Raw genomic sequence first — 15,629 nt, forward strand, 5'->3', positions numbered from 1 at the left:
CCATTTTTATCCTGCCTCGGCACAAATTGGTTGAAAGCACTTCTTTTTCTCTGCGAGAGGAAAGTGACATTGCTGAACACGGCCCCTGATTGAATTACTCTCCCTTTCTTTGATATGAATCATACTGTCGCCCTTTGTCATCCAAAAAGTCCTTTTTCATATTGTAGTAAAAAGAATCCAAAATGCAGGAGGCTTTTTTTAAATCATACTTTTAGATTAGAAACCTACAACTGTGATGTTTTAAGACGAGCTCACGTTGTAACTAATACATGAAAGGCTGATCAAAAGCCTTTTTGTTAAGCTTTTACTATTTAGGAGGGATTATTTTGTCCTGCACAAGTGTGATAATGTGTACCGTTGTATAATTTCCCGATAACTCTCTGTAATGCCTGATTAACATGTCTGATTTGTTGTTCAAAACCACCACACCGTGCATACGTGTACATATATGTCCTAGAGGGATGTGCAGGGAAACAAAAAGCTAATTATGTTATTTGTGATAAGGAGACTAAAGGGCTCAGAGGACAAATCCGTGCCAATATGTTTTAGTTTGTTTTGCCTTTTATCTTTTCCTAATTGTAAACTCCATGTCTTGCAGGCAGGTGATAAAAGGGGAAGCCAGCTGTTCTCTCGCAGCTTAAAGAAGACCCAGGACAGAAGTGGAGAGAGAGATATACTAAGTTGGAGGGGGATACACCACTGCCAAGGGAAATCAGGATGAATGTGCCCCTTTACCACTGACGAGCAGAACTGGAATGATATCTTGACCTTTTTCCTGGAAGTGACCAAGTCAGCGATGCGTGGGGGGAAATAATGGCCAAGAACAAGGATGCACGCCCCCCGACATTCGCCCTCAGTGTGGTTGGCCTCTCGGGGACGGAGAAAGAGAAGGGGAATTGTGGCGTTGGCAAGTCCTGCCTATGCAACCGGTACATGCGCCCCAATGCGGACAGCTACTACTCAGAGCACACCTCAGTTCTGAGCACAATAGACTTTGGGGGACGAGTTGTAAACAATGACCACTTCCTGTACTGGGGGGAAGTGGCGCATCGAGGCGACGATGGGTTGGACTGTAAATTACAAGTCATTGAACAGACGGAGTTTATCGATGACCAGACGTTTCTTCCGCATCGGAGTACGAACCTGCAGCCGTACACCAAACGGGCGGCAGCGTCAAAGCTCCAGTCGGCGGAAAAGCTAATGTACATCTGTACGGACCAGCTGGGCTTGGAGCAGGACTTTGAGCAGAGGCAGATGCCCGATGGAAAGCTAAACATCGACGGCTTTGTTCTCTGTATCGATATTAGCAAGGGTTGCAATAGGAAGTTTGAAGATCAGATGAAGTTTGTCAACAGCGTGTACTCCCAAATTGTCAAGTCAAAGAAGCCCATTGTCATCGCTGCCACAAAATGTGACGAGTATGTGGACCAGCATCTGAGGGACCTGCAGGCCTTTGTTGCCAACAAGAAGAACCTGCTGCTAATTGAAACGTCAGCACGGTGCAACATCAACGTAGAAGTTTGCTTCAACGTCCTAATCCAGCAGCTGGATAAAACAAGGGGGAAGCCAAAAACTGTGCCATACCTGGACGCCTATAAAATCCAACGGCATCTTGTAGCCTCATTAACTGATAGATTTGAGAAAGTGATGAAGCACACAGTGAGAGATTACCACACCACGTGGACAACAGTGAGTACTAATCTGAAGGGGCAGTCTGACTATGATGATTTCATCATGTTGGAGGGCACCAGGAAAGCACGCAACATGTTCACAAAGCACATTGCACAACTGAAGCAGGAGCACATCAGGAGAAGGAGGGAAGAGTACCTGACGACGCTACCGAAAACCCTGAACAACCTCCTCAACAACCTGGACGAGGTCGAGCACCTCTCCTGGCCCGAGGCTCAGAGTGTGATCCGGAACAGAACTGACTTCCAGTACTGGTTTGTCGTTCTGGAGAAAACGCCGTGGGATGAGACCGACCATATTGACATCAGCGATCGCAGGATACCCTTTGACCTCCTCGAAACACCTGATGGGGAGAGAATTTACCATAACCACGTCCAGCACTTGCTGTCTGAGAAGAGAAGGGGGGAGATGAAAGATAGGTTCAAGAAGACACTGGATAGGGTTCATTTTATCAGTGCAGGGCAGCCTTGGGAGGAAGTCATGTGCTTTGTCATGGAGGACGAGGCCTACAAGTACATCTCAGAATCAGATAGAAGGGATGTTTACTGTAGACACCAGCAGGAAATAGTTGAAAGGGCCAAAGAGGATTTTCAGGAAATGCTTTTTGAGCATGCTGAGCTTTTCTATGACTTGGATCTGAACGCTACCCCCAGCTGCGACAAAATGAGCGAGATCCACTGTGTGCTGAATGAGGAGCCCAGATACAGAGCACTGCAGAAACTTGCCCCAGATAGAGAGTCACTCCTTCTCAAACACATTGGGTTTGTGTACCATCCCACTAAGGAGACATGCCTGAGTGGGCAAAACTGTGTGGATATGAAAGTAGAGCAGGTTTTAGCAAACAGGTTGGTGCAGCTGGACCACGGACGCTCTAATCTTTACTATAGCAGTGCCAACATTGATAAGATCAACCTCTGCCTCCTGGGAAGGGAGGGTCTCTCACAGGAACTTGCCAACGAGATCAGAGCTCAGTCCACAGACGACGAGTACACCTTAGATGGAAAAATCTACGAACTGGAGCTTCTTCCCGTGGATGTCAATTCCACGCTTCTCTTCAGCCATACGTGGGTCAACACGTTCAAGCCACATGGCTGCTTTTGTGTGTTCAACTCCATAGAGTCCCTCAACTGTATTGGAGATTGCATAGGCAGAATCAGAGCAGAGATAGCACAAAGTAGACGAGATAGGTTTGCACAGCCACTTCCGTTCATTTTAATCCTGGCTAATCAGAGGGATAATATTTGCAAAAACATACCCATCCTGAGGCACCAAGGCCAACAGCTGGCCAACAAGTTGCAGTGCACCTTCGTCGACATCCCCTCTGTGGCCTTTCCACGTAAATTCACAGAGTTCCAGGTTAAGCAGGGTCTTCGAGCGGTACTTGAGGGATTGAAGCATAACTTTGACGTCTTGGCTCCACTGCCATCTATCAAAGACATGTCAGAGACAGATCTTAGGATAGTCATGTGCGCCATGTGCTGGGATCCTTTCAGCGTTGACCTCATCCTCTCCCCTTTCTTAGACTCACACTGCTGTAGCGCCGGGCAGCCTGGCCAGAGCAACACACTGATACTAGACAAGATCATCGGGGACAGCAGGAGGAGGATCCAGGTCACCGTCCTGTCCTACCACACTGCCATTGGTGTCCGCAAAGATGAACTAGTCCACGGCTACATCTTGGTGTACTCTGCCAAACGCAAGGCTTCTATGGCGACGCTGCGGGCGTTTTTGGCCGAGGTCCAAGACGTGATCCCTGTCCAGATGGTGGCGATTACAGACAGTCAGGCAGACTTCTTTGAGAATGATGCCATCAAGGAGCTGATGACGGAGGGGGAGCACATTGCCACAGAGATTGCTGCCAAGTTCACGGCCCTCTATTCCCTGTCACAGTATCATCGGCAGACGGAGGTTTTTACACCCTTCTTCAACGAAGTGCTGGAGAAAAAGCCGAATATTGAGAGTTCCTTCCTTTACGACAGTTCGTCACGGGAGTGCACCACTGGAGCGAGTGAAGACGTGTTCCCCACCTCGCCTCATAGCCACTCCCCGGCTTACAACACCTATTACCCAGAATCTGATGATGACAACGAGGCCCCGCCGCCTTACAGTCCAATAGGTGATGATGTTCAGCTTCTCCCCACACCCAGCGAGCGGGCAAAGTACCGCATTGACCTAGAAGGCAATGAGTACCCAGTCCATAGCACCCCGATTGGAGATCATGAGCGCAACCACAAAGTGCCTCCACCTGTCCGGCCCAAACCAGTGTTGCCCAAACCTAATGTCAAAAAGCTGGACCCCAACCTGTTGAAAACCATCGAAGCTGGCATGAAAAGCAACCGTAGGATCCCACGCGGCCAATTGACGCACGGTGAGGACGTGGATGCGTCAGACAACTATGCAGACCCAGTAGACACCTTGTTGAGGTCCAGATACCACAACGACGATATCTACGCCGTGCCCGAAGACTCCCACAGCCGCCTGGTCAAAATAAGAAACTCCTTCGGTGGATTGCACGGCCTCCACGGAGGAGAGGAAGAGAACGGGTTTGACAGAAAGTCTCAGGCTGCGCGGCGGCCATCAAAATACAAACATCGTTCTAAAATCCTGTTCAGCAAAACGAAGGCCTACCAAAGACGGTTCCAATCGGACAGCGATGGCGAAGAGTCTGGTCCTGCCACGCAGAAAAAGAAAAAGGGAAGAGCCCACCGAGGCAGCGAGGAAGACCCATTACTCTCCCCTGCAGACCCCTGGAAAGGTGGGATAGATAACCCCGCCATCACCTCCGACCCCGAGCAGGAGGACAAGAAGATGAAGAAGAAGAAGAACAAGACAAAAGAACCGAAGAAGGTGAGTTCTGTCATGAATGACTTTTGAGTTTTAATGTCAGCTCGATTTTAGCAAGCAGGATAGTTCAAAAGAAAGCAGACAACAAATATGCTATCACTCACAGACACTATCACTCAAAGACAAAGCGGTGTTTTGAGAGGAGAGCTTCAGAGCATTGAGTACGAGGGAGAAACTGAAAGAGAGCAGAAGAGATTGTGTGGGTGTGAGATATGAGCTGATTTCTCTTTTAAATGGACTCACGGTGAATATAAACTAATTCGATAATTGATTGATCTCCCCCAAGGCTGAAATAGTTTATAAGCCGCCTCACCTTACAGCCCCCCATAAAAGCAATAAAAGCTTTTATAAAATACACACTGTTTGACACAGTAGGGCTCTGTCTGTATAATAAGATGCCTTCTTATCCTTTACAAGCGCTCTCTGAAGGCTGCTCTGAGACGGCTGAGCACACACGATACAGGAAGAGCATTTAATACAGCCCCTATCATACAAGACGAATGCTGTGGAGGGAAATTAAACCAGCACTTCCCTGTTGAAAAACACACATATTTATATAAAGACAATTGTATGTGTCCAGGCATGAAGATATAATAACCTATGGACATATCTACGGTAGAGAAGATCACAAAAAAGACACAACATATACATAGGATAGTATATAAATAAATGAAATTACAGTTGTATTAACTTGCATTGAGCCTAGTTTAGACAAACTTGCACAATTTCAGATGCTGCAGATCTTAAGCAGCAATATTTCATTTTTATTTGTTCCGTTCATAGTATGCACAACTTCATGTATAATTAGTGTTGACAAAACATGTCTCTGTAAAAACACCGTTGACCGAAAAAGAGAAGGGAGAAGAAAACAAATGGTATGGCGCATTTCCACTACAGCGCGGTTTAAGCGTGCTGTGCCCGGCTAGCGGGTACTTTTTCACAGTTTTCTGGCTCGACAAAATCGTGGTTCTTTCCGGGCCAACAACCGGGCTGAGTCGGGCTGAGTATGCTAAACTAGAGAGAATCGCTGGCTAGGGGGCTACAACTACAACAACATGAACATATTTGACCGTGATTTAATTGTAATACACGTTTCAAAATGATGCCGAAGTAACAACATACTGATACCGGTTAGTAAAAACCATGAATTAATGCTTTGACAAGTCTGCAGACAGACGGCAGAGAAACACCTTTAAGATGCATGTTTTCTAAATGGAGATCGGCTAAGATAACGCAGTATATGCTCCGACCGTCCACGCTCACAACAACGGCCTCCAGACATAAATAAAGCAGCGACTGTATTCTCCATGACACAGGCAGTCTGTGGTTTGTACTTGTTTAACTTCTGTCTAGTTTCTGAACAGATATGAGGAGCTGTGAGCTCTGAGTGCTAACAGCTAACGGCTGATGTTGGTTTTGTGTTTCGCATTGAAGATGACGTCACGGCTCCGCCTACACTGCGTTACTATAGTTACCGCCCCAGCTACTACACTGTAATGGAAACGCAGCATAACGTGAGCCTGGCCTACCAAGGCCTAACGAGGCCTAGCTATACCGTACTAAGCCGAGCGAGGCCCTGCTGTGGAAATGCGCCATTATATGACCTGCCCCTTTCTCAAAATATAAATATATGGTCCGTCCTTCATATTTTCTGATTCACAGCCAAACATAACAGTATCCTAGGATAATAAGAGAAACGCAAAAAATACTTATTTGACAGTTACAAAACAACAACAACAACAACAACACCAAAACATCACATGAACACGGAAAAGTGCAACATCTGAGTCCAACTGGAGTAGAAGGTGGAAAGCAGCGCATACTAATGGGACCTGCAAATAAAGAACAGACATCACATCAAAGACAACACAAAGCGTTACCAATGGAGGCCCAGGCTACATGGACGTATTCACATTCTGCTTCGTGTCGTCCCATTTGTCTGAATTTATACAATATGATTTAAATTAAAATGTTGTTACATGAAAACACACAATCGAAGAAGTGGGCTGTTGGAAGTACTGCTGTTTAACAACGGCAGTGTTAAGCAAACTACTCACAGCGCTCTCGATTAGTCCGTTTCCTGCAAGCACACTTTGGCCTTTCAGATAGTAGCGGGCAGATCAGTATAGAAACAGCCGGCGCTACATGAGTGCGGGGCGTTGTCATAACATTTCAAACCGTCTTTGATAATAAGAGAGGAGAGCAATAAGGAAGAAGCACAAGGTACAACATGGAAGGTGTTTAGTCGCCGTCCCGGCCAATTAGAGTTGAGCCTGAACCTGCTGTAGGCATGACAACTCTTTGAAGAGCAGAGCCGTGTGGGAAATCAAAGCTTCCTCGCCGCTCTGAATAACGGTCCTGTCTGTCTTCTCTCTTCTCGTCTTCCTCCGCGTCCCTCTGCTATCATCCCACTAACTCTGTGTCTGATCTATTCCCCAACTACCCTCCTCCTGCTCCTCCTCCTCTTCTTCATCTGTATCTTATGCTTCCTCATCATCCTCTCCCTCGTGTCTTCTCCTGGATTCTCTCTTCATTAATTCCTTCATGCTCTGTATTTTTTATGGACGACCCATTCCTTCCTTCTTATGATGTTTCTAAATCATCTCATTTCCTTTTTTATGTCCTAAAAATCTATTTTCAAACTTGCTATTTCATGTTTTTCTAAATGTCTACTTCCCCTTTCTTCTCTCTTGTTTCTCCTCTCTCTTAACTTCTGATTCCTCCCATCTCCTCCTCACTCGCTTTCTCCTCTCACTCTCATTTATCGTCCTCTCTCCTCCATTCTCCTCATTCCTTTATCCTCTCCTCTCATTTATCTCCCTCCTCCCTTTCTCCTCTCCTTTCTTCTCCTCTCCTTCATCCTCTCTCCTCTCCTCTCCTCCCTCTCTCCCTCCTCTCCTCTCCTCCCTCCTCTCCTCTCCTCTCATTTATCTCCTCTCCTCTCCTCTCCTCTCCTCTCCTCTCTCTTTCCTCTCTCCTCTCCTCTCTCATCTCCTCTCTCCTCTCCTCTCTCTCTCCTCCCTCTCTCATTTTCTCCTCTCTCCTCTCCTCATGTCTCCTCTCTTCTTCTCCTCTCTCCTCTCCTCTCCTCCTCTCTCCTCTCTCCTCTCCTCTCTCATTTATCTCCTCTCTCCTCTCCTCCTCCCTCTCCTTCTCCTCTCTCCTCTCTCTCTCATCTCTCTCTCCTCTCCTCTCCTCCTCTCCTCTCTCCTCTCCTCTCTCATTTATCTCCTCTCTCCTCTCCTCTCTCCTCTCTCTTTATCTCAGCACTTCTCATTTATCACTCTCTCCTCTCCTCTCTCATTATCTCCTCTCTCCCTCCTCCGTCTCTCTCCCCTCCTCTCTCATTTCTCTCCTCTCTCATTTATCCCTCTCTCCCTCTCTCTCCTCTCCTCTTCATTTTCCCCGCTCCTCTACATTTATCTCCTCTCTCCTCTCCTCTCTCATGTATCTCCTCTCTCCTCTCCTCTCTTACTCTCCTACCCCACCTTATCCCCTTCCATCCTCCTCCGCTCTTCCCCCTCTCCCCCTCCCTTAATCCTGCATCACCTCACCTCACCCCCTCTTCTTTGTGTTCTCCCTCCCCTTTTTATAGCCCAAATCTTCCAAACCCACCAAACCTCTGTACCCGCCGACCCGGAGAACTTGGGAAAGCAACTATTTTGGCGTTCCCCTGCAGAATCTGGTGACTTCAGACCGGCCAATCCCGCTATTCATCGATAAATGTGTCGACTACATCGAGCGCACAGGTGAGTCGTGCGTTTTCAGCTTCTCTTACATCTCATTCTTTTTCTCTTTGTTGTTTGTGTTCCCTTTTATCTTCGGCTCCTGCCTCTGCGTTCAGGTGCAACCAAGCTCTCCGTGGTGTAACTCTTGGAAGGTACAGCTGGTTTGTTCTTGTATGCAAAAGCTTTGTGGGTATTTGCCGTGAAAGTGCCTCATGTCTTTCCAAATGGGTAATTGAGTGGGAGAAGAAAGGATGGTTTAAAGGTGGGTGTGGAAAATGCATAAATGTGAACGTTTCTTCTCTTCGGCTCTTACTTCTCCCACAGAACGTGTTTTGTCGGGTCTGTCAAGCATCCAGCCAAAGCTGCCAGTCAATACAAGTCAATTCACATTCAATGAGCTTATCTGACACGCCATTTGATGTGTTGCCAAAGCAAAGCTGGAATGATTACAGAATAAGATGGTAAAAGATTTCCAAGATCAGAAAACTGATTAAGGGATGGCAGTAGAGAGATTTACACCCAGTACGTGCCGTCCATAATCAGCACGGGAGAAGATGAGAGACCCGCAATAACATGGAGAAAGAAATCCAATTGCGAAATAATTACGGTGTGGCTTCTGAAGTGTGTTTTTGTTAACCTGTTCAGCCCCAAGCCTGTTTTTCAGGCTCGAAAATGACATTCCCAGAACAAATGATCATATCTTCCCTTCTAAAAGGGGTAAATTAATAATCTTTGTTCTCAAAGTAATGATAAACCTGTGAGTTGGATGTAGAAAAGTCAGAATCAATATAGATGTTTTTTATTTTAAAGAAAACTCAGATTGAACATGGTAAAAAAACTGTAAATTATAGTGTCCGTCCAAAAAATATGTTGTACTTATAGTGAAAACTAACCTTGGATGATGGGTTAGTAGACTAAAAGCTTTAGGAATCCAAAGTACAACATATAATAAGTACCCTGTATCAAGATTGATGCAAAACAAGTGACATTTGACCTTTTTAGACAGATTTAGCAAAAGAAAACTCTTCTGGGGTCATTTGGGTGGATTTTCCTTATCTCTGGCCCCCTTGCTCGATTGTGACATGTGACATCTCTTCCTGACCGTTAGAGCCAATAGAATCCAAGGGAAATCGTCACATAGACTCTCATGTTAAAAAAAAGAGGTAGCCTCTCTGCGCATGCTAGCTTGCAGCAGAGGGGAGAAATATCGCTGCTCTGATATCAAGCAACGGAAAAGCAGTTTTATTGCTTATGGATTATCAGAACATTTCAAAGGGGACGCAGACACATTGGATTAACCTATGGATTTACTACAGCATCGTTTTAATGCCATTGAAGACCAGTTTAGACCAGACAAAGACGAAGGTAAGCCATGTTAGCGTTGTGGGCTACCTAGCGCCACTTGTTTTGATGTACGTTTTTGTTGATAACGTCACGAGTTTGTATCTTTCGGTGTTGAGGTGAGCACCGTTAGATTCTGTGTCTCCTTGCGATCATAAACGATGTGTTGGATGTGCACCTAGGATAAGTAATAAGGGAGCTAGGAGTGATTATCGGTGCAGTAATAGGTTAGCATTTTTCGCTCAGGGGTCATTTAGATGCTTCTTATGAGGCTTGTGTTTTGTTTTGGTAAAAATGGTTTGTATCGTCAGTTAGCTGAGATTATTCCCGTTAATCTGATATAACACATTAATAGGTTCTTAAATATTAAGATCCCCTGAGACACAGTGTCGTGAACAAAAAAAACTAAGGTACCCGCCGGCGGGGACCTTCGGACTTAACAGGTTAATAAATCAGCTTAAATAATTGTGTCCGAAAAGCAGCAACGGTGTCCATTTGAGCGAGTTCCTCATTCTTTTTTTTTAATGTTGGATAATTTTTTGGGCCAGAGAGTGACTTTCTTGGAGATGCAGAGTTGAAAAAGGGGGAATGACATTACCTGAAATGTTCGGAAGTGGTTCCCTACATATGGGCAGCTTTAAACACTGTGCTATCCGGCAACATGCTAGTAACATGAGCATTTGCTGGTTTATATCGGTGTAAATCATATATTTCGGGGACATTAGGACTGATAATTGACCAAATTAGGCAACTTGCATATTTCACTGTGATTTACACCCAGTACGTGCCGTCCATAATCAACACAGGAAAGGAGAGGAGAAGATGAGAGACCCGCAATAACATGGAGAAAGAAATCCAATTACGGTGTGGCTTCTGAAGTGTGTTTTTGTTAATAAATCAGCTTAAATAATTGTGTCCGAAAAGCAGCAACGGTGTCCATTCGAGCTAGTTCCTTTTCCTTTTGATTAGTTATGATATTTTTCGGGCCAGAGTGACTTTCTTGGAGGTGCAGAGTTGAAATGAGGGGATGACATTACCTGAAATGTTGAGAAGTGGTACCCTACATATGGGCCGCCCGCTTTAAACACTGTGCTATCTGTCAGCCCGATAGTAATATATTCTTAAAGTCAACCTTATTGTCAATCTTTCAGTTTGAAGTAAACGGTTATTTTGTGTTTTGTAAATTATTGAGTGTTCTTGCATTTTAATGTGTGAGTTTTTTATACCTCGGGACTCTGGGAAACAGTATTTCGATCTTTCTGTGTGTACAAACATATTTTGAGATTGACAATAAAGTTGATTTTGACTTGTGTGTACAGACGGAGAGATCGAAATACAGTTTCCCACAATCCCGAGGAATACAAAATACAAACATGTATATATACAATCAGACACATTCATACATTGTGCACACATTAAAGACATAACTAAAAGCACAACAATCAATATATACAATTTAACAGTCACTTCAATATCTGTGAAAATCCTAAATATGAGGATTTACTGATTTATATCATATTTTAGGGACTGATCATTACAGGGTTCTTACGGTCATTAAAAACCTGGAAAAGTCATGGAAATGCAAAAAATAATTCCAGGCCCTGGAAAACAATATTTTTCCCAAAGTTTTGGAAAAGTCATGGAACTGTAACTAAACTTGCATCAAATATAATTTACATTTTATCTAATCGTCGAAATAGTAACACTATGATAATAAATACTGTATCATATAGTAATGAAACGTAGAATGGCATTTAACTGACGAGGTGTTTTGCCGGTGAGAGATTTGAGTTGCTTTAGCGTAGAAGCTAGTAGGCCTATTGGATTTGTTTTAGATAGACACAACATGTTTCAGATGCAGACCTTATTTTCCTGTTCCATGTTAAAATAAACCATTTTCAGTGGTACCTACTAGGGATGGGAACGATTAGTCGAATATTCGAATATTCGAAATTATTCATGTATTCGAATATGAGTTATGAATATTTGTATTTTTTTTTTTTTTTTTTTTTTTTTGTGGGAGTGATGCCCAAGTTGATTACATATTATCAAATTGAATAATTCAATGTATATATATACGACTGTGCCATAGCTAAATGTGTTAGGTGACGTCTAAAGGTGTGTTTTGCTCCGCTCACCGGTCCCTCACAGCGGGCAGAGCTGCAGGTGCTGATCTCTCTCTCGTGTCCGGTTATACTTCACTTGCGTTTATGTCCAAATCCATCAGATCTAGCTAGTTCTAGCCAATGATATGGCTGCTGCCCCTCCCTACACGCAGATCACGCAGACTCAAACCTCATCTTAGGCCCAAATGTGGCGCAAATGAGCTCCGCAGCCGTTGCGAGGTTCCGGCGCTAACAGTTCATGAGCGTTCTCCCCCGCCCCCTGTCAACACCCGTGACACATGAGTGGCCAGCCTAAACAACAATAAGCGCTGCTTGGCAACCGTGTGTGGCGGCAAAGTACAGAGACATTTTGACTGGAGGGATTTAGTTTTGCCAGTATTCAACATATTTTACCAGTCATAGTCCAGTAATTATTTACACTCTAAGAAGAGTCCTACACAACAGACATGGCGTCAAAAAGGAGTAATGTGTGGAAATATTTCTACCAGGTTAGTGTAGAGGTCAAACTATGCCAAATTAAACTTATATATACCTTGCTATACCCGCAACCTCCGTTCCAGCTGAGAGGGTCTTCTCTACAGCTGGCCTGATTGTGAATCGCCTCCACACATGAAAGCTGTAGGCCTATAGCTGTCAAACTGTGATCACCAGTTCAATACATTTGACAAATTCGACTTGGTTTCTACACTTATTTGAACATGTATGTATTTCTAAAAAAATATTGAAATAAAATTGTAATAAAAACAATTCTGAATTTTTTGTTTTTATAGGATATGTACATTTCGGTTAACCGGTTAACCGTTTTTTGGGGGGGTCGAATATTCGAATATACATTTGCTTTCAAATTCCCATCCTTAGTACCTACCGCTGTTTTTGATCATGGAAAATGAGGTAAAGGTCCTGGAGAAGTCATGGAAAAGTCATTGAAAATCATTGGTGAAAAAGTGTATGAACCCTGTCATTAACCAAATTAGGCAACTTTTCACTTTGTGTTCTGGGAAATATTGATTGTATTTGGCAGATTTATCCATATTTAAAACAATTGTTAGATGCTAATGTTGTTATTATAGCTATAAGGTTACATTCCCACATCAGCCAGCATCAAGGCCAAAGGATGACATTGAAATCCTCAGTTGTATTTCAATAGTTTTGGGAAACGTTCGAAAAAATAAAGTTAGTTGTAAAGGTCAACGAGAAATCATTTTCTATTTTGGGGCCCGTGAGCAAGGCACAAGGAAACTCTCAACTAGCCAACTGCAGTTATATCAGAAGAGCAAAAGACTTATTCTGTGTAAACAAAAGGTTTAAATTAGGACATGGGGTCTGTTTGGACTTATAGCTCCAATGCATTGTGGGTATGCGTTCTGCCCAGCTGTTGTGAAGGCGGCTTCTCCCAAACATTCAGAGATGCCTCACGGATCAGTGTGATGGACATTTTTACACCGTGTCTTAATCCAAAGAGTGTTTACGTTCCTTATGAGTGACTCAGGAAAATCAAACCCCCAACCAAGACCGTTTTTAATGCCTTGCTAAGTCTAATAAAGCTCCCAAAAGCCCCAGAAACTGTAACTTTTTCCCCCCGCTCACGACTTAAATTAATATTTTAAACACACTTAACATTGCATGAGTTTGTTGCATAATGTATTTACACATGGTCCAGTACTCTGATGCATGTTTAGTGCCTTTTGGATACGCTCTAAGAAGCAAAAGTGTCCCGAAAGACCTCCAAGTAACTTTAGTCAGATTCCTAATTTTCTTTTGATGACGTCATGTTTCCTGTTGAGTCTGTGTGTTCAGGTGGCGGATAGGGTTGTGTCAGGCACTCCGTTTATGCTACGTCTTTATTGTGTGCTCAATTCAGAATTAGTGGTAGTATTTGTAGGTAAAGAATGGCTCTTGAAGGTATTAACATATGTGTATTCGTCCCCCTGAATGAATGTAGGAATCTCTGCGGTGTAGAGAGCAAGAAATAGTTTCAACACAAGACTGGAAACACATGTCCTATCACCTTCCTCCCTTTTCTCTGCTCTCCATATGTGCAGCAAATGTAAAGTATGTACCTTTTTAAAGAGGTGGTATTTCCTGTGTTCCTACGCTTCTGTATTTGAAGGTATAGCCTTTGTGTGTCTGAGCTCTTTTTCGTTGCGGGGCTGTTAATACCCATCCTGAAAATCCCCTCAGAATATGTTTTGATATTCAGCTGGATCTACATGAGCCCGTCGGCGGCTGCCAGCCACATTTCAGAGTAATCCCAGCGCTGCGTGTGTGTGTTTGTGTGGATGTGCGGACGCCTGCCAGCTGACTTGTGTGTTAGATTTCATGGCTAGTGTCGTGAAACCCACTAAGTCCAGACGGTCTGTTGGGCGGATTTAGAAGCTTTGGCCCTCCCCTTCTTTTTGGGAATATCATGAGAACATCTTTGTGCCCTGTGTTGTATAAGATGCTTCATATCCAGACAACTTAACTTGATTCGCCCTCTGAGGTTGTCTTTCTGTCAGGTAGGAGTTAAGATGGTCTCAATGTGCCGTCGGATTTTCTTGGTATGGAGTTTAATCTGCCTGTGAAACATATTTAAGTTTATAGCTCAGAGGGTGGGGTCGTTCGGAGAATTTAGCGAGCTGTTAGTGATTGTGGGTGTTGGCACGATAGCTCAGTGGATAGAGCAACCCTCCTTTAGTGGAAACACTGGGTTCAAACCCTTCTGTCTGCAGAGATCCACCCCACTAATGTCTGCTAAAATAAGAGACTGAACCACTGCTGCTCCATCTGACCTCTGACCCTTCTGTCCCAATGATTAACCAGAACAACACTGCAACTAATAATTATTTTCAGAAATATGCAGATACTTTACTGACAGTTTGGTCTATAATGTGTGAGAAATGTACCTTATGACGTGTTTTCGACGTCTTTCGTTGACAGCCGAATGCATTAATCCACAACTCTTCAGAACAAATATTCACTAGATTATTCCAGAAGCTTTGTTTTGGTCACTGTTGTAATTTCCAGCTTGTTAAGCGCAGTAGTAATGTGCAGGAGGCCAGACTGTGGCTTGGTCTGCTTTCATCTTGGTTTGGAGATCTTAGTTGGACAAAACTAGCTTCTGGATACTTTTGATGGTCATTCGTTTTCCATTTCTAGACATTTTATTGACCCATTGACTGATTGATTAATCAGAAAAACACTGCAACTAATAATTACTTTCATAAATCAGAACTATGCAGATACTTGACTGGCAGTTTGGTCTATAATGTGTGAGAAATGTACCTTATGACGTGTTTTCGACGTCTTTCGTTGACAGCCGAATGGATTAATCCACAACTCTTCAGAACAAATATTCACTAGATTATTCCAGAAGCTTTGTTTTGGTGACTGTTGTAATTTCCAGCTTGTTAAGAGCAGTAGTAATGTGCAGGAGGCCAGACTGTGGCTTGGTCTGCTCTCACCACGTGTAACGAGCTGCCGGCAGAGAGGTGATGATGGAGATTTGCGGTGTCTGTGGTCACAGACCAGAAAGTGTGAGAGGAAAAACTGTGATTTTCTACGTGTGTGTGTGAGAGGCTATAAACGTGAGTGGCAGTGTGGAGATGTGAAGCTGTGATTGTGTGTGTGTGACCTTTAGTTGCTGGGTGTGTGTGAGTGATAAGACTCACGTCAGCTCCTTCCATTCTGCTAGATTGAATGTTTAAAGGTTTTTTTTGAGTGAAAACTCGACGCTAATTATGTGTATGTCTGTGTCAGGAGTTTTGTTTTTAGTGCGCGGCTTCAAAGACGTGTCAGAGTTAAAATGCTGCAATTAAAAAAGGATGATGTTTGTTCTGCTGCCTCTCTGTTTTATTTAAGGAGAGATGTGCCTGTTGCCATTTTGTACAAGTCAAGTCAACACTTTCTAATTATAAAACAA

At 43.9% G+C, this 15,629-nt stretch overlaps 1 protein-coding gene across 1 annotated transcript; it reads left to right on the plus strand.

Annotated features, from left to right (window-relative positions):
- Positions 1–591: 591 nt before the first annotated feature.
- Positions 592–8,413, plus strand: arhgap5 (Rho GTPase activating protein 5; the record flags this gene model as incomplete). The annotated part of the gene is made up of 2 exons (XM_034195828.1): positions 592–4,536; positions 8,129–8,413. Coding segments are annotated over exons 1-2 (4,008 nt in total), but the record flags the coding sequence as incomplete, so codon positions are not given.
- Between the last annotated feature and the right edge of the window lie 7,216 nt (positions 8,414–15,629).

The sequence above is a fragment of the Gymnodraco acuticeps genome, unplaced genomic scaffold (assembly GCF_902827175.1).
Source record: "Gymnodraco acuticeps unplaced genomic scaffold, fGymAcu1.1, whole genome shotgun sequence".
NCBI lineage: Eukaryota > Metazoa > Chordata > Actinopteri > Perciformes > Bathydraconidae > Gymnodraco > Gymnodraco acuticeps.